The sequence below is a fragment of the Schistocerca americana genome, chromosome 8 (genome assembly GCF_021461395.2).
Source record: "Schistocerca americana isolate TAMUIC-IGC-003095 chromosome 8, iqSchAmer2.1, whole genome shotgun sequence".
Classification (NCBI taxonomy): domain Eukaryota; kingdom Metazoa; phylum Arthropoda; class Insecta; order Orthoptera; family Acrididae; genus Schistocerca; species Schistocerca americana.
The window spans coordinates 228702260-228726612 of NC_060126.1; the positions used below are offsets into that span (position 1 = coordinate 228702260).

Genomic DNA, 24353 nt, shown 5'->3' on the forward strand with positions numbered 1-24353 from the left:
GAGGCTCATTGAGTTTTGCAATAAATTTCAGCTAGTAATAGAGAATATTCTGTTCAAGAATTACAAGAGAAGATATACTTGGAGAGGACTGGGAGATGCAGGAAATTTACAATTAGATTACATCATTGTCAGGCAGATTCCAAAATAAGATATTGGATTGTAATGTGTACTCAGGAGTAGATATACAGTCAGATCAAAATTTAGTGATGATGAAGAGAAGGCACAAGTTTAAGGGAGTAGTCATGAAGAATCAATGTGCATAGAAGTGGGATGAAGGGAAACATTTGAAGTTGAAGGCTATAGACACTGTGGTAACGAATAGCACAGTGGGCAGTTCAGTTGAAGGGGGACATACACTACCCATTTTGGAAATCGCAGACGTTGCAAAGAAAAACTTAAGAACAAGGAAGGTAACCGTGGAGAAACTGTGCACAACAAAAGAGATACCTCAGCTGATCGATGAAAGAAGCAAGTATAAAAACATTCAGTGAAATACATGGATACAAAAAATACAAGTCACTTAGGAATTAAATAAATAGGAAGTGCAGAGTAGCTGAAGGGAAATGGCTGTAGGAAAAATGAGAAGAAATTGAAAAATAAATTATCATTGGCATGACTGATTCAGCATACAGGAAAGTCAAAACAATCTTCAGTGAAATTAAAAGCAAGAACAGTAATATTGAGAGTGCTTTGGGGGGAAGAAGTACACTAAAGGCCTCTACGAGGGGGGGGGGGGGGGGAGGAAGACTTATCTGATGGTAGAACAGAAGAAAAAAAGGAGGGTAGAGAAGGGGGACCCAATATCAGAGTTTCAAAAAATTTTGGACAACTTAAGGTCAAACAAGGCAGATCACATTCCATCGAAATAATAATTGGGGGGGGGGAAGTGGCAAAAAGGCAACTATTCAAGTTGATGTGCAGAATTTATGAGATTGTCACTATACAATCACACTTTCAGAAAAACATCATCCATACAATTGTGAAGACAGCAAGGGCCAACAAGTGCAAGAATATTGCACATTCAGCTTAGCAGTTCATTCATCCAAGTTGGTGACAAGAACAGTATACAGAAGAATGAAAATGAAAGCTGAGAATCTGTTACATGATTATCAATTTGGCTTTAAAAATGGTAAAGGCAGCAGAGAGGAACCCTGATACTGTGGCTGATAATGCAAGCTAGACTGATGAAAAATTAAAAACACATTCATAGGATTTGTTGACATGGAAAAAAGTGTTCAACAATTTTAAATGGTAAAAGATGTTCGAAATTCTGAGAAAAATAGGGGTACGCATAGGAAGAGATGGGTAAAATACAACATGTACAAGAACGAAGAAGCAACAATAAGACTGGAAGGCCAAGAACCAAGTGCTTGGATTAAAAAAAAGAGTGGTCTATCATCCTTACTATTCAATCTACAAAGACCATTCAATAAGTAATGCAACAGATTTTTTACTGAAAGCAAATTGGTTTCATTAGGATTCCAATACACTGTATTATTCCTGACTCTTTTGGCTACAATACTCAATTTTTCAAAATTACCTCCGTTCAATGTGACGGCCTTAAGCCACCTTACTGGGAGGGTCTGTATGGCCGCATGGTACCACTCTACTGGTCGATGTCACAGCCAACAAACTGCTGCATTAATATCCCCATCATCCACATACTGCTTTCCACAGAGTCTATCCTTCGTTGGACCAAACATATGGAAGTTGGAAGGTGCAAGATTCAGGCTGCAAGGTGGTTGAGGAAAACGGTCCAATGAGGTTTTGTGAGCTCCTCTCAGGTGCATAGACTTGTGTAAGGCCTTGTGTTGTCATGGACAAGGATACATTCAGTTTCATTCTTGTGGCAATGAACATGCTGAAGTCGTTTCTTCAGTTTCCTGAGAATGGCAGAATACAGTTTAGAGATGATCATTGCACCATGATGGAGGGGACAAAAAAAAAGAATAACCCCTTCAGAGTCCCAGAAGACTGTCGGCATGACTTTGCTAGTCAACTGTATGGCTTTTAACTTTCCTTCAGAGGAGAGATTGTGACACCATGCCTTGGATTGCCATTTTGTTTCCAATTTGAAGTGGTGAACCTATGTTTCACAGCCTGTGACGATGATCGACAAAAAATTGTCACAATAATCAGCCTTGTAAAGCTCAAGCAATTCTGCACAGATGATCCTTCGTTGCTATTTAAGGCTTCTGTTAGACAGCAAGGAAATCAGCAGGCACAGTCCTTTGGGCACGCCAAGTGGTGGATAAATGTGTCAGGACTACTAACAGAGATGTCCAGTTTTACAGTAAGGTTTTTGATTGTGATCTCTGCATCACCTTGAATAAGAATATCTGCGCGTTCCAAATAGCTGTCTGCGACCAGCCCGTACACGGGAGATTGGAAAGGTTTGTGCGACCTTTTTGTAATGTAGACAGTCAACATGCCCAACTTCTCATAATATTTTTGTTCACTGCCAGGCCTCCATAGACATTCTGCAGGTGCCTATGAATATCTGTGATGTTCTGGTTTTTTGCTAAGAGAAACTAAATGAGAGCTCTCAGCTCGGAACACACCTCCCTTAGATGCGGTGCTTAGAAGATTACATATAGAGCCACCACCTATCAGAACTTCCAAGAAACTATTGCAGCTGAAGAGGGAATATTCCAAGACCTCCCACAACAAACTCAGCAATTTTACTGAAATTGGCTTAGAAACAAAATGTGTTGCATTACTTATTGAAAGGCCTTGTATACACCAAAGAATTAATGACAGGGATGAAAGAATGATTCACAAGAGAGATTAAAATTCGAGGTGAAAGTATATCAATGACAAGATTTGTTGACTACACTGTTGCGCTCATTGAAAGTGAAGAAAAATGGAATGAACAGTCCAACGAGCACAGAATATGGATTGAGAGTCAATCAAAGAATGATGAAAGTACTGAAAAGAAGCAGAAATGAGAACAGCAAGAAATACAACATTCGGATTGGAATCACGAACCAGAACTCTGCTATATAGGCAGATGGACAGAGCAAGGAGGACATAAAAAGCAGACTAGCGCTGCCAAAAAGTTCATTCCTGGCCAAGAGAAGTCTACTAGTATGAAACACAGGCCTTAATTTGGGTAAGAAATTTTTGAGAATGTACGTTTGGAGCACAGCATTGTATGGTAGTGAAACATGGGCTGTGGGAAAATTGGAACGGAAGAGAATCAAAGGATTCAAGATATGGTGCTACAGAAGAGGTAGTGAAACATGGGCTGTGGGGAAACTGGAACAGAAGAGAATCGAAGGATTCAAGGTATGGTGCTACAGAAGAATGCTGTAAATTAGATGGACTGGTAAGTTACGGAAAGGGAAGGTCCTACGCACAGTTGGCAAGGAAAAATAATTGAGGACGTAGGTTGCAAATGTTACTCTGGAATGAAAAGGTGAAAAGTTGCCACAGGAGAGGAATTCTTGGTGAGCCACGTAAAATCAGTCACACCAACTAATGACTAAATAAAGCTTGTTTTGCAATCTTTTACAACTAGAGTTTGGATTTGGCATGTCATTTTTTTATGGTACCTGGTGTTGTATCTTTACGAATTATGATATTTTGGAGGTACTAGGCTACTTTAAATTAAAATTTAGAAGCATATATTTGCATATTTTTGGCATTTGAGCATATTATTGTCATATTTAGAGTAATTGGCCATAAATATGCATATTTTTGACATTTGGAGGTCATATTGAGGTTCATTTTGTTCCCTGGCAACCCAAGAACCTCCCAGAATATTAGGCCAATAAATTTCTAAAATGAGATAATACGGGACGAGCCATCAGAATAAAAGCCTTTCAGGTAAATGTGGGTAGCTTATGGAAGGAGACAGTCTTGTTTTTCCACTCAGGTAGTCTCTCAGATAAGGATGCTAAAGATGGTTCATTGTTGAAAGATGGATTAGCGGAGTAGAAACGTGATTCAGTATTTGTTGCCCGCAGTTTATGCGTGTTCAGGTTGTTCACCTGATCTCTGCAGTGCACCAACAATTCCCTATTAGTTATTGTTGGCATTTCACATCAACTCTTTGCAACCTTCTTCAAATTATGGCCAGGCAAAAAACCAATAATTTACGGAAAAGGACTGGGAGCGATTGTGCTTTCACAATGGACGGAAAAATAATATTCTGCCATCCATGAAAAAGAGAGATGTTTAATTTTTTTCTTTCTTTTTCGATAATTTTTCCAAGAAATTAAAACAATTGTTAAGTTCATCTGTAAATTTGTGTGCATGTTTTCTATGTACAAATGGGAAGGAACAAAAAAAACCTTTATGAATTACCTTCGGTGTTCTTGCAAATTAAAAAAAAAAAAAATGTTAAATGTTGTGAGAAGATCGAAGTTCCAATTTTTAGAAACTTATTTGTAGTCTTAATTCACTTATTTGGGTGACCATCTCGGGGGTACACACTGTTCTATTACATTTTTATACTACTGTACGTACTTACTGATATTTATTCACTTCTCCAACACTTCAGATCAGGGTTGAGGAAAAATTTCAACTGGATCAGCATAAAAAGACATCTCAGCACCAGAACAATGTAACCATGACACGGTTAAAAACTTCACAGCAACCATTCATCTCCTCATTTTCGAAGCATATGGATGACAAAAATGGTTTGAATGAAGACCTTTGCGAGGCTTTAATAAAAGCAAACATCCCCTTGAATAAGCTGGAGAATGAACGATTAATGACCTTCTCAAAAAAAATACACAGGAAAAGATATTTCTCATGAGTCAAGCTCAGAAAGAACTATGTGGACCCATTGTATGAAAAGGTAAGGTTTTCCGGTAATTTTTATGAACGTAGGTACGTGAAAGTCGTCCGCCCCTCGTGGTTTCGCGGTAGCGTTCTCGTTTCCTCAGAACGGGGTCCCGGGTTCGATTCCTGACGGGGTCAGGAATTTTTCCTGTCTCGAGATGACTGGGTGTTGTTGTGTCGTCTTCATCATCATCATTCATTCCCATTACGGTCGGAGGAAGGCAACGGCAAACCACCTCCATTAGGACCTTGCTTAGTAAGGCGGTGCGGGTCTCCCGCATCGTTCCCCTACGCTCTGTAAAGAAGCGTGGGACTTCATTTCCATTTCATGTGAAAGCCAATGAATAAAATTAGGTATATACATGGGCCAAAATAATAGTCGTTTAATTAAAAAAAAAGCTCGAAAAATAAATTTAAATTATGTTTGAATGTTTATTTTTGTAAAATTGTTTTCATGTATGTGTCTCCTATGTAGTGTCCACATGTTTATGTGTATTTTCTTTTTAAATTTAGTTTCTCTATTACAGACACTGGAGAATATTAGGAAAGACATCGGCAATTCTCTAGTCTGGCTATCCGTTGACGAAACCACTGATTCTTGCAGTCGGTATATGGCACACGTAATACTTGGGAAACTCTCTGCTGACGAGGCTGCACGAGGACACCTCATACTGTGCAAAGAAGTGGAACAAACGACACATGCCACGAATGCACGCAAAGTGTAGGAATCACTGTGTAAGTTTTGCCAATATTGAAGAGTTTAAAATAAATTATAAGTAATATAAGAGCGCAGTTTTCACATCATGTCCCGAGCCAATAAATAGTTTTTCACATCATGTCCCAAGCCAATAATCAGTTTTCCTCATCATGTCCCGAGCCAATAATAAAATAATAAAAAATTTTGTAAACTTGTAAAATCCTTTGATTTTCTCAGGCGTGCTATGGAGAATTGAAGATAAGAAATGTGGGGAGAATAAGGTTTTGGCCACTGTGATGGATAGTGCCGCATATATGCTGAAGGCCACAGAGTGTCTCCGGGTGTTTTACCCTAAAATTATTCACCTAACGTGTCTGGCTAACGGCATCCATCGAGTCACTGAAGAGGTCAGAGTCACACTGCCAGAGGTCAACAGCCTTATATCTTCAGCAAAGAAGGTTTTCATCAATGCACCATGTTGAGTGACAGCTTTCAAGGCTGCTCATCCTGACTGTCCTCTACCACCTGAACCAGTCCTGATGAGGTGGGGAACGTGCATTTCATATGCAAACTGTCATGTAGACAACTATCATGAAGACAACCACAGAAAAGTTGAAGAGGTATGTATGCCTATGTAGTTCTGGATAAATTGAATAAGCAAAGAAAACTAACAAAACATAGAATTCCAATATTAAGCTTATTTCTCTGTACAGCAGTTTTCAGCTAGAAACCGACATTCACTAGATTACTACTTTCTTGTTCCAGGTCCTAAAGGGCTTTGAAGATAGCGAAAATTTAGCTATAGCAAAAGCCAAGGACACCCTGAAGAATTCCAGTGTGTTACACAGCCTATCTTTCATCCGAGCGCACTTGGGTGATCTTTCAAACTTAACTGAGAAACTTGAGACTCATAACATGGAAGTTACAAAGGCAGTGGCTCTCGTCAAAGGACTCAGGACACAGAGCAAGAGTTGCCCAGGTCCGATCGGTGAGCGACTGAGAAGAAAACTGGATGCAGTTCTTCATAGAAATAACTGGTTGGCCTACGATTCGGAAGATTGCTCAGTTACTGGAAGAACAAAACTGCTCAAACAATCTAGATGATTTCATGTCATCTGATGGTGCTCTTAAATTTTTACCTGTAGTGTCATGTGATGTTGAATGATCATTTTCAAGATAGAAAATAGTATTATCTGACCACAGGAAAAATTTTTATGTAGAGAATATGGAAATAAAAATGTCGGTAGTTCAAACAAACTCTAATTTTTAGAATTTACCAAACTTATAGTGTTAAGTATCTATGTCATACTTCATCTTATTCATTGAATTACAGCCATTATTGAAAATATTTGATGGCTATTCATTAATTTTCCCAAGTAAGATGCATATTTTAAAGAATTTATCTAAGAGAAATGCATAATTAAAGAATTTTACCAGCATATTTAAAGGCATATACTGGCAGTAAGAGCATATTTTAACAGCATATCTCGAGGAGTTTTGGCACATATTTCGTGGGTTTTAAGTGCATATCGATCTGAACACTATTTATAACACACCCAGAACTCACACATGGAGTAGGAGAGGGAGAGAGTTATGTTTGTTTTTGGTAAGTTTTGTTAAATAATAATAATAATTGTGTCCACTGAAGGGGTCAGGAGAACAGTCTTTTTTTATTACTGCTAGCATGGTAAGTGTTCTGGGTTTGTTTAGGATGTAGAATTTGTGAGATGATGGTGCAGTGTTTTGTGGGAGTGGCAGATGTGAAAATTCAATAAGGGGTCTGGGTGCAGTAAGTGTCTGATGGGGAATTCAATGGCTATAGGATAGATTTTGTGGTAATCGAGACTGCATAAAAACAATATCTTGCAGAAGAAACAGGAAAGTTCAGGGATTCCTGTGTCACAGATATTTGTTTTTCTAGTGACGGACAGTGACGTACAATCTGGAGATTACTGTGAAAGTAGGGATGGTATCTAGAGCATTAGTTCCCAGACTGGGGGTTAATTACACCTTGAGGAGTAAAATGAAATATTCTGAGGGGTAAAAACATAAGAGCTTAACTGCGTTTTGGTCACAAAACTAAGTTGTTATTTGATGTTCATATATCATATGATTGTAATACTAAACATATAAGTTATAGTAATTACCTTTCAGTTTCAAATACTAATATGAACAAATGAGAAAATGTGGTGAAGATTACAGTTAGTGACACAAATGTATAAAAATCTTCCTCACATAGTCCACCAACTACACCCACATTCCTAAACCTTTTCATTTGAGGCACATTCACGACACCTCTAAAACTGATTTTTTCAAAGATGGAAAAAAGCGAACACATGAAGTATATACAATAAATTTGTTTTCTTTTGGAACAACTATGAGACACAAATTTTAGAAATTATGTAGGACTCTTGAATAGGGACATTTTTTATTCTCTACATATTTTATCCGCAGAGTATTGAAAAATATCAAAAATCGCATGACATACCTGATCTAATTGTGACACACCAATGTGCCTCAACACTGTTGTCGAAAAATGCTTATGCTCAAATATCTCATGAAAATGTCATCTCCAAGTTCTTGTAGTTCCCACAATAGAACAGAAATTCCTTGATTATTCAATTCACAACAATATTGTTTTTGTTGTTGTTGTGGCTTTCTGTTCAAAGACTAGTTTGATGCATCTCTCCACTCTATTCCATCTTGTGTGAGCCTCTGCATCTCCGAATAACTACAGCAACCTACATCTTTCTGAATCTGCTTACTGTATTCATCTTTTTGTCTCTCTCTAAAATTTTTACCCCCCCACACTTCCCCCCAATACTAAAGTGGTGATTCCTTGATGTCTTAGAATGTGTCCTATCAACTGATTCCTTCTTTTGGTCAAGTTATGCCACAAATTCCTTGTCTCCCTACTCTATTCATCAGTTACGTGATCGACCCATCTAATCTTCTGCAATCTTCTGTAGCACCACATTTCAAAAGCTTCTATCCTCTTTTTATCTAAACTGTTTATCATCCATGTTTCACTTTCATACATGGCTACCCAGTGGCTACCAGACAAATGCCTTTAGAAAAGAATTCCTAACACTTACATTTATATTCCATAATAACAAATTTCTGTTATTCAGAAATGCCAGTCTATGTTTTATATCCTCTCTACTTTGGCCATCATCAGTTATTTTGATGTCTAAATAGCAAAACGTGTCTACTACTTTCAGTGCCTCATTTCCTAATCCAATTCCCAAAGCATTGCCTGATTTAAATCAACTACATTCAATTATCCTTGTTTTGCTTTTGTTGATGTTCATCTTACATGCTCCTTTCAAGTCACTGTCAATTTCATTCAACTGCTCTTCCAAATCCTTTCCTGCCTCTAACAGCAAACCTTGAAGTTTTTATTTCTTCTCCCTGGACTTTAATTCCTACTCCAAATTTTCTTTGGTTTCCTTTACTGCTTCTTCAACATATAGATTGAATAATACTGGGAATAGCCTATAACCCCATCTCACTCGCTTCTTAACCACTGCTTTCCTTTCAAGCCCCTTGGCTTTTATAACTGCCAGCTGGTTTCTGTACAAGTTATAAAAACCGTTTCGCTCCCTGTATTTCACCTCTCCTACCATCAGAATTTCAAAAAGAGTATTCTAGTCAACATTGTCAATGGCTTTCCTGAAGTCCACAAATGCTTTTAATGTAGGTTTGCCTTTCTTTAACGTATCTTCTAGGATAAGCTGTAGGATCAGAATTGCCTCGTGTGTTCCTACATTCCTCTGGAATCTAAACTGATCTTCCCCGAATTTGCTTCTACCAGTTTTTCCGTTCTTCTGTAAGGAATTTGTGTTAGTACTTTGCAACAATGACTTATCAAACTGATTGTTCAGTAATTTTCACAGCTGTCAGCAACTGCTTTCTTTGGAACTGTAATTACTACAGTCTTCTTGAAGTTTGAGGGTATTTCACCAGTCTCAGATGCCTTGCACACCAGACGGAAGAGTTCTGTCATGGCTGGCTCTCCCAAGGCTATCAGTAGTTCTGACAGAATATCATCTATTCCTCAGGCCTTATTTCGACTTAGATCTTTCAGAGCTTTGTCAAATTACTCTTGCAGCACCATATCCCCATCTCATCTTAATTTATGTCCACTTCCCTTTCTATAATATTGCTTTTAAGTTCATCTCCCTTGTATAGACCCTTTCAACTTTCACATTAATTGTGTAAGTTGTAGATCTAAGCAGTTTTAATTATTATTCTTTGAAATACTTTTACAGCATTACACATAGGTAGTAGTAGTAGTAGTAGTAGTAGTAGTAGTAGTAGTAGTTGCTGCTGCAGCAGCAGAAGATTACTAAACTAGTGATTGTGATGGCAACAGTACCCACACCACCATACATATGAGCTACATGTGCTCTGGCACATATGAAAATTGGGCAGCACTGATTAACACATTTTAAGTTGGTTGACTTTAAATGACGATACGCGGTATGGCTGAAAAGTGTCACTAGGAAGAGGAGTGGTGCAGAGGAAGCAGGTTTTATAGCACCTGTCTACCACCAATGTGGATACTTAGCTTAAATTACATCAGTCCACAAAAAAAGTTGTTAGAAATAAGCAGCACCTCAATGACTCATTAGTTTATGGGTTAATAAAACACTTCCAATATTATTTGTTTCATCACTTTAAAAGGGTTCAAAGAAAATTATTTTTCATTTGAAAGTTTAGTTAGGCACTAACGCTGGCGGCAACGGTGTGTGTGTGTGTGTGTGTGTGTGTGTGTGTGTGTGTGTGTGTGTGCGTGTGCGTGTGTGTGTGTTGGCGTGGGTGGGGGTGGGGGTGGGGGGGGGGGGGGGGGTTAATAGCTAATGTCTGATTTTGCTCAAGGGTAAGGGTCTCAGAAAGGTTGGGTATATTGATGTAGAGAAAGGAATTTTCATGGTTAGGTAGCTGAGGCGGAACCCAGGAGTTAGGCAGCATTCAAGGAACGGGACCTGGGACTGTGACTGGGTTTTAGCTACGGGTAGAGGTGATTTTCTGAATTGATACAGATAGTAGGGTCACCATGTAATTATTATCCTGCAAAGCAAATTGAATACCAGGACAGCGTGGCAGCAACATCATGTTTATGCATGCAAAGCAGGAATGGAAAGCAGTATTATAGGGTGACCCATACAAACCCGAACGACTTCAACGGCCCATAATTCCTTTCTGGAAGCTCGTAGAAATGGTAAAGTTGTTTTAATGATCTCAGTAGCTCTGCGAAAATTGAAAGTACCACCCATTGTTGGCAAGCTGACTTATTCCTGCGGATGAGGTCCTTTGTCCAGTATAATGCCCACTTGTTTATCTCGTGTTAGTTCATTCATAGCCTCGTCGGCTGCGGTTTTATGAAGTCTGTGAGTGTAGCTCAGGTCGCGTGACAATAACGAGCAAATCAGTGATTCGTTTGCAGCCTCTAGCTGGCAGAAACATGCAATATACACTTCAAGAATGCTGTTTTATTGTGAAAATATATTAGAAGACAGACCCATTAGTTACAATGTAATGGGCATTCCAGACAGAATTCAATGTGTGAAACATTCTAACAAAGGCGACAATTTTATTGACTGTAAGAAAGTTGGAGACAACTGGTATATTAAACAGTGACAGTGATAAACACAGACCATCACTGAGTGCTAAGGTTATTGATAATGTTCACAGATATTTGGAGAACTCTCCAAGGAAATTGTTGCATTGATTGAGCTAGCAGACAGCCATTTCAGATGCCACATGTCAGAGAGCTGCAAAAAATCGGCGCTGCAACGACCATACAGAGTGCACATGATGCAAGCATTGCAAAAGACAGATCATGAGACATGAACATGTCACTGTTGATGGCTTCATAGGTTTCTTATTCAATGTCCAGACATTCTCTCCTAACTTGGTTTGCAGATGAGGCATGGTTTCATCTGTCAGGTTACGTAAACACACAAAACAGCAGCTACTGGGCTGGTTTAAACCCCCATGTCATCCACGAAACACCACTGCATGATGAAAAGATTGGAATGTGGTGGGCGGTGTCAGCTTCCAGTAGTGTTGGGCCCATTTTCTTTAATACAACCATATACACTACAGTTTACTGGGCATCTTCAATACGTTTGTGGAGCAGCTGAAGGGCATTGAACATACAGAAGGTTATTCCCAGCAAGCAACCAGATGGAGTAACAAGCCACACATTTAAAGCTTCCATGTATCTTGTAACCAGTTTCTTTGGTGACCGAATAATTGAATGGCCTAAAAAAATGTGCTGCCTGTTACCCCCTTTTCTATTTCTTTCTTATGGGGCATCATATGCAACAATGGACAATGGTAAGGATACACTTCACAGAATGTCATGGAATATGGTGAAACGAGTACAATTGTGTATCGATGCTGATGGAGGGCACTTCCAACATTTTCTGAGGCCTTTGTATGTATGTAGGTATGCATGCATATACTCTCCCAATTGGGTATTATCATTTCCCAAAATTGCAAATGCGTCCCATTACTGGTTGAAATGTTGTGAGTCATTAGAGTAGTTCAGGTTTATATTGATCGCACTGTGGCATAACCTACAGTATTCTTACAAGTGCTGTCTCACATTACCTATCTATAAATGCCACTGAATTAACTGCCCACTTAGAACAAGAACAGAGGCAGGATGTACAGTGCAGTGATGTAGCTATCTTCCTCGGCTACGTCTGGCATTTCAGTCATGGACAATAATGATGACAGTTTCGATCCATGGAAAAGATATTATTTTATTTTCAGTTTTATCGTGCACCAAAGTACCTCCTCTCCAGTAGTCATTACACACTTTTTTGACATGATATATGACCTTTTCTCAGATTTCTCATGAATAAGCAAAGATAGTACTCTTTTTCCCAGCTATCTTGACATGTTGTGACTAAAGATATTATTCTTTGCAAGATTTCAGATCAGTCCCATGGGACTGAAGTCACGATAGTATGGTGCCATTAGGAATTTGATCAACTCTTTCTAGATTCTGACAGGGAAATAGAAGGAAGTATGTTGGCGCTAATAAATTAATACAGAAACTTCAACTATTGTTAGACCTTGCTCAGTTTATGTGAGTTCTGGCTGACCAGGACCATACTTCACTACAGGAAAGTGGTTCTCTCTCTCTCTCTCTCTCTCTCTCTCTCTCTCTCACACACACACACACACACACACACACACACACACACACACACACACACACACAAAAGTGTGAAGAGCACTTGAAATGAAACTCATATTATTGCCACTTATGTGCACAACAATTAATGCTGACCAGCACTTTTGACTGGCATTACTCTTCAAGTAGTCACTTTGCCACCATTTATCCCAATTTTGTCTAAATAAACAACTGGTCAGTTTAATTCTGATATTTAATATTTTTGTATAACTCTAATGTGTTATGCTCTTCTCACAATTATGTCCTCTTGTTCACGTCTCACAACTTGTTTACTGCAGCGCCTTTTACAATAAAACTGCAAAAGCTGTAAGATTTTGGTAGAGATCATATTTCCTTCTATTGTACATAATATTGCAGAAACTGTACATATTTACTGTTACTATCAATGAAAATTTGTTGTGACACTATTATGAAAAGGAAAGTTGCTACTCACCTTATAGCGCAGATGCTGAGTCGCAGATAGGCACAACAAAAAGACTGTCACAAATAAATCTTTCAGCCATTAAGGCCTTCGTCAACAATAGACGAGACATGCAAACACAACTCACACACACGACTGCAGTCTCAGGCAACTGAAACCACACTGCGAGCAGCAGCACTGGTGCATGATGAGATTGGTGACTGGGTGGGGATAAGGAACCTTGGCCAAGGAGGGGGAGGTATAGTATGATGGGGGTGGGGGACAGTGAAGTGCTGCAGGTTAGACGGAGGGCAGGGGAGAGATGGGGAAGAGAGAGAGAGCGAGAGAGAGAGAGAGAGAGAGAGAGAGAGAGAGAGAGAGAGAGAGAGAGTGTGTGTGTGTGTGTGTGTGTGTGTGTGTGTGTGTGTGTGTGTGTGGGGGGGGGGGGGGGGGGGGGGGGGGGGGGGTAGCGGGAAAGGAGAGAAGTAAAAAGACTGGGTGTGATGGTGGAATGACGGCTGTGTATTGTTGGCATGGGAACAGGGAAGGGGCTGGATGGGTGAAGACAGTGGCTAATGAAGGTTTAAGCCAAGAGGGTTACGGGAATGTAGGATGTGTTACAGGAAAAGTTCCCATCTGCGCAATTCAGAAAAGTAAATGTTGGTGGGAAGCACCCACATGTCACAGGCTGTGAATCAGTCATTGAAATGAAGGATGTCATGTTTGGCAGGTTGTTCAGCAACAGGGTGATCCACTTGTTTCTTGGCCACAGTTTGTCAGTGGCCATTCATGTGGACAGACAGCTTGTTGGTTGCCATGCCCACATAGAATGCAGCACAGTGGTTGAAGCTTAGCTTGTAGATCACACGACTGGTTTCACAGGTAGCCCAGTCTTTTTGTTGTGCCTATATGTGACTCAGCATCTCCACTAGATAGTGAGTAGCAGCTTTCCTTTTCATAATATTGTTACATTCCATCCTGAATTTTCCATTGTTTAAATATTTATTGTGTGTAGTTTCCTTCTTCTTCTTCTTCTTCTTCTTCTTCTTCTTTGGGATTGATACCTGAATCCCACATCTCTCAGCATTGTCCACCTCCTTTCATAATTTGCACACTGTTGACATACTTAGCTTTAACATTTTACTTGCATCTTCCAAAGTCTTCTCCACTGGCACTGTGACACCTTACTGCTTCTCACCGTTAATAAATTTGATGACATTAACAGCGAGCTATCGTATCTGCCTGCAAAACATTTTCCTTGCTTATACTGTGAGATAATGACATGTGCTACTTTTAACTGTAATGTGGTTGTACCAAGTCACATGACTAAGGTACTTCCCACTACAGCCAGGTCTAGGTCTGCTTTCTCGGATAATGCATATGACTGTACAAAACACGTGTCATATTACAGCCCTGTTCCACTTTACCACGAAATTTTAGGTAGTATTCTTTGAACATATTCAAAACAGTTTACTAGTGCAAACACAACTTAATGAAAGAAATTCCCATGTAATCAGATTCACAGGATTTGTAAGAAAGTGCAAAGAAAATCGTAATCCTGTTTTTGAGATCTTTTACGTTCGTATTTTAGGGAGGTAAGAACAACTCGTAAACATAGGTTCGAAAGAATGAGTACGTAATTTACACACTAGGTTGAGAGGAACCTAAACTTTGTCAAGACAAGAAATCAACTAGGATTTGAGTGACCTGCCCCTCCTTCCAACCTCCCCCAGCCAGTTCCACTTACCCCCCTTGAACACACAAGTTCCAGAAACTAGGAATAATATTTTCTAGAAAGACGTTTTTGTATCAGACACTATTCACACTAGGAGCAGCTTTATCTCCTGAAAGAAAATACTGGCTTGACTCTCTCCTCCCCTGTAAATTTAAAATTTTTCTGAATTGAATTTTCACTTTGATAGAAGTCCAAAGCGCAGTAGAAATTCTAAGTAATTGTGTCAGTAATCAAAACTATTATTATTATTATTATTGCAACGAATAAGGACTCTACACACAATCAGTGCACAGGAAATGCGCAAGAGCCCAACTCAGAAAAATTCGTACTCACGTGCCAATCCTCATGCCAAACAGTTTTGCACAAAAGTAACCATAAATATCATAAATAAACATTCCTATAATTGTCACTCACCAACAGTTGACAGATGTGTGGTATACAGACATACATGACAGTAAAGAGGTTTAACCACCTTCCTTCCTACTGCTTTTTTCTAGCACACACTCTTTCCTGGTTACAAATTGTGTGGCGGTACTGGTGATGGTGGTAGTGGGAGGGGTGATGGCTATGCATGTACACAAGAAAATGAACTCCAGTAAAGTCTCCATGTTGCTATGTCAGTAACACTTTCAAATATTGTTTCCATCCTACAAGTTCTCATTGTTGTAATAGTTAAATAATAGTCCATCTATTCATTTAAAAAGTTAACACTTCCAGTGCAATTCACATCAAATTTTTATTATGACAACTGTTTTGATAATGTAGATGGTAGGAGCACCAGATTACATATTTTCTAGAAAGACGTTTTTGTATCAGACAAGTCAACACCCAAACCAATTTATTAGAATGTATTACAGAATTTGTTTTTGTGGTAAAGTATTTTTTGTTATGTAATAAACAGTAATACCCATCTTCACATTCAACTGAAGCTGAAGGATGAATTGCACAACCATCAGTGAGTAACACGGAAAAATCCTTTCTGCCCAATAAAGAGAAAAAAATCCTTATGGATTCACAAACTTGTCTACCAGCTTATGTAACATCCAACTGAAATTAATAAATATTAACTAAATGCAGCATTACTGTCCACTTTAACTACATGCCATACTAATTTATCCATGATTGAAGTAGACATGCAATGTTGCTTGAAGTCCACAAAAAAACTCCAGCATAAAATTATTTTGTTGCCCGAGACTTGACTAATAACCCAAAAATCCAATTGTCTGGAAAATAAATACTGCAGAAAAATCTTAATTGTGTGCTTTGTACAATAAAATAAAAAACTGTCATGTGACACAGCAAGGGAAGAATACACGAGTACCAGGGCTTTAAGAAGTGTACAGTGATGCCTTTCTCCTTTTACCTTTGTCAGAATCTTCCCCTTCCTCTTCATCTGAATCTTCAAGGAATACAGTTTCACTAGGTTTTGGAAAATCAGCAGAAAGAATTGACTGATTGTTCATCATTGCTTTTCCTAGACCCTGAAACAACCAGATGACAGATAAATTAAAAAGTGTTCTCACAAATAAAGCCAAATGCCTAATTATTAACTATTTTATAAATGTGATTTCTGGTTAACAAAATGGCTCTGAGCACTGTGGGACTTAACAGCTATGGTCATCAGTCCCCTAGAACTACTTAAACCTAACTAACCTAAGGACAGCACACAACACCCAGTCATCACGAGGCAGAGAAAACCCAATTTCTGGTTAACATCACCCAGCACTATTTCAATAAAATGTGTGTGCGTATTATTAAAGTGAAGACGCACAAGGTGACTATTAAGAAAAGACAAGAGCATCTGCACATTTTACCTGAGGGTTAAGGAAACCAAGTACGGTCAAAACCAGACGCACAAGCTTTGAAATCTAGCAGCTACTGTACAAAGAGGTTGTCAGAAGGTATAATGACACTTACAAGAACCTGAGACAGTATTTCTGTCCTGGTGAAAGAATATTGAGAATAGTGGACTGAGGGAACTCTGACAACAGTTTCAGGCTACAGGATATATAGTGCTACTTTTGGGACAGCAACCCACTACAAGACACATAGCCACATAAATAATTGGACCTTTCTAGAACAGTAATACAAATAAAATAAGATCAAATGGGATCTGGTACACAAACAAAAGTGCAGCAAAAACTGAAAATCAGAACATAGAAACAGCACAGCATAGAAATTCAAGTGAAGGCTTTATCGTAAATAAGAAAATTTAACAATACTGAGTGATTCATATAAAGAATAGCAAAAATCCATGGAAATCATCCAAGTGTACATGTCAACGTGCTCATAATCTGATAATAAGGTAGACAATGTCTAAGATGAGTTGCAGAAACTGATATATGAAAGAATATTTCACTACACGATTTTAATACAAAAATGGAACAGAAACTTCAGATTGATTGCTGGTGGGAAAGTTTACATATGTTACTGGAAATGGCAGGTCATATTATGGCGGTAAAATTTTACTGGAGGAACAGTTTATTTGTCCTCTGCACATCTTCCAGAACAAAACACATAGAGAGAATTCACAAACTGAAATTTATTACAATTTATCAAGCAAGGAAGAAACTGTCAAGTGTGTGACAATCCAAAAATACTTTCAAATTTCAAATCATCATAACTTATCACATGCAAAGTATAAATATATACAAAACCTAGAAACAACCAGATTCATCAATCTGCAAGTCAGAAGAGTAGACTATGGCAATTCATGTAAGAATAAAGAGGTATATCAGATCAAATTAAACATAAGAATAAAGAGGTACATCAGATCATATTAAACAGAGCTCAGCTTCTTGGAAAATAAACATTGTACAAACACTTACAAAAGAGTCAACTGTTTAACAGAGGTACTTGAATAAGTAAGAAACAATGTTGCAGGTATAAAGTGAGCAAAAAACTGAGAAAGAGGGGGCAAGAAATTCAAGTATATGATGACAAAAGTATAGAAGAATATGCTGAATTATGTGGGTCTTCAAGATGATGCAGCGATACATAACGAAAATATGATGAGAGAAACAACAGAAAACAGTAAGAGTATTAACAAAATAAAATTTTATTGAGTGGAATCCATATTTTGTCAGTTAAGATAGCAGATATGACAAAGTAATTTATAATAAGAACAAATTTAAAACACATGTACTGTCTTCAGAGACAATCCGCTACCACTTTGTGTACAACGGACTTTGTTATCTTTATTGTCTTCATTTTTAAAATAACAACAGTAACTCAACTAATTTATCAGCTGATATGGGGCTACAGGCTACTTATGTAACCAATACAATCAGTTATTTTATTTTTATCTACAGACCTGATGATGGCTCATGTAAAAATAAAACTGGCCACTCTAAAAACAAAAGAAATACAGATATGCAATAAAAACTATTGTCAACAGACAGAACTGCACAAATATTCCAGAGTTTGTTAAAATTTTGTACAGTCCCAGATATGAATCAAAATACAACTAACCATTAACATTCCTAATCTCACGTCCCCCCCCCCCCTTACACACACACACACACACACACACACACACACACACACACACACACACACACAGAGAGAGAGAGAGAGAGAGAGAGAGAGTAGTTAATGCCAGTAGCTCTGTATATTAAGAAATGTAAAGTTGTTTTCACCTGTTGTGATATTAAGAGCTAGTGTCACCTGAGATGACAATGGAATTCTTCTTATGAAGTTAATTTCAAATGGTAAAACATTAACTGCAAAACCCAAATTAAGCCTTCTGAGCCAACAAAGAAGAGGCCTGGATTGGAAAGACAAAAATCAAAATGACGACCTGCCCACAAAGGTGAATTGGAAATGGAAAAACTGAGCCTGAAGTGTAAATTACTGGAGCATGCAACTATTCAATAGATTTGGCACCCTATAACATCAACATACTCTCTCATATGATGGAAACCATCTCACGTGTAAAGCATACTATTGGAAAATGTTACGAGTTGTATGAATATGTCATCTGTAGCATGTTGCATATTTTTCAAATCCACTATCCCTACCCTGGAAGCATGTGGGGCAAAAGCCCAAGGAAACCTAAATTCCGAACTGCAGATGCTTTCTCCTGAACAATGGCTTTTTATTTAAATGAATTTTTGGAACTGAAGAACAGATAACTAAAATGTATTGCAAAGTTTACAAGCATTGCTATGCTTTCAAAAACTTAATAACAAAATTTAAACGAAAGAAAGAAAGGAACCTGGACTTGCTCATTTCTAGAATTTCATCCCTTGTGTAAATCTTAAATTATTTGGGATATTTTCCTAAGTCAGCCAGCTTGTCCAACAAAAAAATACAGCTATACCTACTTTTCAATGATTAGCTCACAGTTCTCCTGATTATTTTGGAGTATAATGGAAACACTTACAGAAAATAAGTTTAACCACAGCACTTCACTTTACGGATGTAATTTGTTCCTTAACCCTACTCTGATCATGAATCCCTAGTTAGGAGAAAAAAAAGTTTCAAAAGAATCTTTGTAAAATGGGATGATGCATTACATGCTGAAAATAATATTCAGACACGTCCGTAACAGCCTACACTACCTCTAATACATTTTCTATTTACAACACAGTATAACTGCTTTCATACAGGGAAGTTGTCTACAGATTTTTGTTTATGCTTATATTTCAAGAACTGATGTGGCATTATCATAAACTAAACTTGTAGCACACATAGAAACTGCATCATAGGCACCTTCATTCAATTCATGTTAACTAACGACGACAAAATAAAGAGTGGTTCAGAAAGAGTCCTGATTTTCAAACGGATGGTAAATTTTTGTTTGTTGGTTGGCGACACTGTTTTGATACATTTCTTTTTCCAGGAACATTCCAATTGTTGACACAGTCTGAATTTTTCACATTTGGTGTCTAACCATGGAGCAGTTCACTTGTGCGTACCAAGGGCTAATCTTGAAAACATTTTATCAGAATGCAGCAATTGTCAGGTGACTTCACGTGATTCTAGGGCATAATGAGGCACCGAATGAATCAACAGACAGACTTACAAAAAAGTTCTTTCAGTTGGATTCAACAGTAAATCTTAAAAGTTCTTGGCATTGTCGTCGTGGGCGTAGTGAGTATAGCGTTGCAGTGGTTCGTGACAGTGTGCCTGTGAGCCCAATGACATCAATTTGTCACCATTCCCTGGCTCAAAACAGTTTTTAATTTTTTGGATAGCTTTGGCATTTCAATAAAGGACTGTCATGGACAAAGCTGTCATAATGCAGTAAATATGGTTAGAAAATATTCTGGTCTTCATTCAAGAATTAAAAAATATAAATTCGCTATTTTTGTCCCATGTGCCACACATTCACTGAATTTAGTAAGGTTCAAGTGGTTGGATGTGCTTCTGAAGTAGTAGCATACTTCCTGTTTGTCCAAAAATTGTTCATCTTTTTTCAGGTTCGAACAGTCAATGCAAAATTCTGATAGAATTTTTATGTGCAAATAAAATTCTGAAGTCTCTCTCTGAAACCAGATGGTCTGCACCTGCTGATGCTCCTAACACTGTCCACAGTGGCTACAATCATATTTTTGAAGCTATAAAGTCAATTACTAGAAACACCAATGAAGCAGGAGAAACACGAAACAAGCTTAAAGCCTTGCCAAGTAAATGGAAAAACTGGAGACTACTCTCCTACCAAAGATATGGAATGGCCTTTTGATAATCATCAGTAAAACAAGCACAATTTTACAGAATAGTACTGTCACAACAGACATTGCAACAAAACTATCTGCATTTCTTGCCGATTTTATCAGTAGTGCACACAGTAGATTCAATTTGTATGAGTTGTCAGCCAAAGAGAAAAATCAAAATGCTAATTATAAAGTTAATCTGTCTTAACTGAAAGTAACATCTAGAATCATATGAGGAAGTTAACTAAAGTTTTAGTATTCTTTAAAGTTTTAGTTTCCTTTCTCAGTAAAAATTGATTCTGAGCAGTTGAGAAATTTCTGCAAAGAATTTGCAGAATCCTATCATGATGATATTACTCTAATGAGCTCTAATGTTTTCATTTACGGCAGTACTCTAATGAAGGCAGATAAAATAGAACGAACTTTCCCAAATGTAGAAGTTGCTACCAGGATATTTCTTTGTCTAATGGTAACCAACTGCAGTGGAGAGCATTCATTTTCACAACTAAAGAGAATAATAAATAAATTAAAAATGATTATGTTACAAGAACAACTTACTAATATGTCAATCATGTGCATAAGGAGTGATACCCTTCAATAATTATGTTACAAGAACAACTTACTAATTTCTCAGTCATGTGCAAAGGAAGTGATACCCTTCAATAATTGGACATTGAGAGCATAACTGAAGATTCTGCATTTTGGAAATCTCTAAACAAACCTTTAATTTGAATGTAAGCCCAATTTGCAGAACTAATCACTTTTCTTTGATCTGTATAATGCTAACCAATAAAGTCACTACACAAATGTGCATTATTCTGATGTTTGCATTCAATATTTTAAGGGCCCCACACCTGTGTGCTCAGGGGTGCCTGCAAGGGTTAAGAAGTCTCTGTAAGAAACCACCAAAAGAGTACATCAATATATAAGAAGATAACTGAAATATATACAATTCAGAAAGTCAGTACACATAGTGTAGAAACGGAGTCAAAAGATTTCTCAAAATCTATAAATCTCGGACAAGGCAGTAGTTAATAGTCATTGTTCTGTTCAACAATTCTTGTACATAATGTGCAAATGGCTCACTGTGATTTATACACTTTCTAACGCCATATTGATCACTCGGATGATTGAAATCTAATGTTTTCTATGCAGATGATGATAATATTAGTTAATGCCTTCCACGTTACAGATATTAGACTGATAGGTCTATAATCTTTTGTCTTGCATTCCTCCAATCTGGTTTTGGTGAATTTCTTCTTTTGCCAAACATTCTGTAAACTATTCAGCATTTTTTTTTTTTTTTAATAAATTTTCCTCATGCTTTAATAATTTCTACTGTAACAGTAAAAACTTCCTACATCTTCCCTTTCTTAATACTTCCAGTGACTTTATACATCAAATCTGGTATTATTTTTGGACTCTGATTATCCTCATTATTGACAATTTGATTTTCTGACAAATTTCTTGAACTATGCCAAATTTTAGAAAGGTTCTGGAATACTCGTACAATTTGTTTTCATTTGGTAACTTTCTGTGCAACATGCAGTCATAGGCCATGAAATATATCTTTGCAACGTCAACTCCTCCCCCCCCCCCCCTTCATTTTTTATATTCTCTTATAGTTTTCAATTGTTTCTCTTATCAAAATTTGACTGTATCTTCTCACATCTGCTTGAAGACATTAATGCATAGTTTTCTTTCATACCACTAACTGAATGTTCCCAAGATTGATTGTTAGCTACTATCATTTTTTGCTAATGAATTATTTCATTTTAAGTTTGTATCTGTTGTGACTCGCCGATCTTTCAAAGTGCCGCTGTGCAGTTACGCGCATCCTCTACATGCGGCGCTGTCTGCCAGCGACGCAGCAGCCGTGCCACCTGAGGTATCTTACAAATCCATCGTTCGCACTGTTCCCATATTTGTGGTCGACCAGAGTAACACGGAGTATCTTTTTGGTTTCGATGTCTTTCACGTTTCTGGGTTCTCCATAGATGACTCTGTCAATATTGTCTCTGATGCCATTCCTTATGCTCAATTGGATTCCTTGTCGATGACATTTTCGTGCCTTTTTTCTCCTGGGTTAGGCCGTGCAAACAACTTTGAAGCTCATATCATGCTCAAACCCATTGCTCGACCTAAGTTTTTTCGGGCTTGGCCCATTCCTGTGGCCCTTTGAGATTGGTAAAACGAGAACTGGATCGTCTCACTACTTCAGGGGTCTTGCTTCCCGTCACTTTCGGTGAGTGGTCCTCTCCTGTCGTTGTTGTTGCTAAACCCAATGGTGATATTCGTCTCTGTGGTGATTTTAAAGCCACTGTAAATGTTCAATGCTTCATCAACACTTACCCTATGCCCCGACCTGAAGAATTGTTCATGTAACTTGCTGGAGGCCAGTAATTTTCTAAAATTGACCTGTCAGAAGCTTATCATCAACTTCCTCTCGACGCTGCTTCCTGGCAGTTTCTGGTCCTTAACATGCCTTTCGGCCTCTATCAACACCAACGATTGCCATTCGGGGTTGCCAGCACCCCTGCTCTCTTTCAGTGATTCTTGGAACAATTATTGCTCCCTGTCCCTGGGTGTATCAATTACATGGACGACATTGTTGTCACTGGCTCCACCACTGAGGAACATCTTCAGAATCTCCGCACACTTTTTCACTTCTTACAGACTGCTGGTCTTAAGTGCAATCTTCAGAAGTCACAATTTTTTCAGGTATCTATCACATACTTGGGGTTCCAACTTTCTCGAGATGGTATTCGTCCGCTTCAGCAAACTGTCACTGCGATCGATGCCCTTCCTCACCCTACATCTGATAAGGAACTGCAGGCTTTCTTGGGGAAAATAGCATACTATCACAGGTTTTTGCTGTCTGTGGCTTCGGTGGCTCAGCCGTTGCATCGCCTGTTGCATAAAAACGTGCCCTTTCACTGGTTCGTGTCATGCAATGTGGCTTTCCAAAAATTGAAGACTATGCTGAAACAGGCCCCGTGCCTGGCGACTTATCGACCTGGCCAACATCTTGTTCTTGCCACGGACGCCTCTCACTATGGGGTTGGTGCAGTCCTTGCGCACCATTTTTCTGACGGTCCTGAACAACCCATTGCTTATGCCTCCAAAACGTTCATGGATGCCCAACGAAAATATTCTCAAATTGAAAAAGAAGCTTTGGCCATTATTTATGCTCTTCATAAGTTTGGTGTTTTTCTTTATGGTTCCAAACTTCATCTTGTTACGGACCATAAACCACTTGTTTCCTTGTTTCATCCATCAACGTCGCTTCCCGACAAGGCTGCACACTGCCTGCAGCATTGGGCTCTTTACTTACCTCGTTTCAATTACTAGATTAATTTCGGCCGACGGCTCAACATGTGAATGCTGATGTACTGTCTCGCCTTCCCATGGGTCCTGATCTGGCATTCGATATGGACGAACTTTTGTGTTTCCACCTGGATGTTACCAATCAGCGGGTTGTGGACCGGTTCCCCATCACCGGGGACCGGCTGGCGGCTGCTACAGGTTCTGATCCTACCCTCTCTCGGGTTTTACGCTGTACTCAGAAGGGTTGGCCAGATTGTCTGTCCACTAAGGCTTCTGATCCGTTGCGGAACTACTAAGCTTTGCGCTACCGCCTCACGGCTAGGGATGGTGTCATCCTCCTTTCCACCGACAATGCTTCGCTGCCTATTGTGGTACCTGCGTCTTTGCATGCGTGGGTCTTGCGCCTCCTTCACCAAGGGCACTGGGGTGTCTCTCATACAAAATCCCTGGCACGCCGTCGTGTGTACTGGCCTGGCACCGACTCTGAAATCGCACACATGGTCGCTGCCTGAGGCCCTTGTGCGTCACAGGCAGCC

General features: G+C 38.7%; 1 protein-coding gene across 1 annotated transcript in view; it reads right to left on the minus strand.

Moving 5' to 3' along the window:
* Nucleotides 1-24353, minus strand: part of LOC124625777 (histone-lysine N-methyltransferase SETDB1-like) — a 284740-nt gene that overhangs the window by 240891 nt on the left and 19496 nt on the right. The window contains exon 3 of the mRNA XM_047149218.1: nt 16197-16314. Within this exon, the coding sequence (XP_047005174.1) occupies nt 16197-16314 (118 nt within the window). The remainder of the gene's footprint in view (nt 1-16196; nt 16315-24353) is intronic.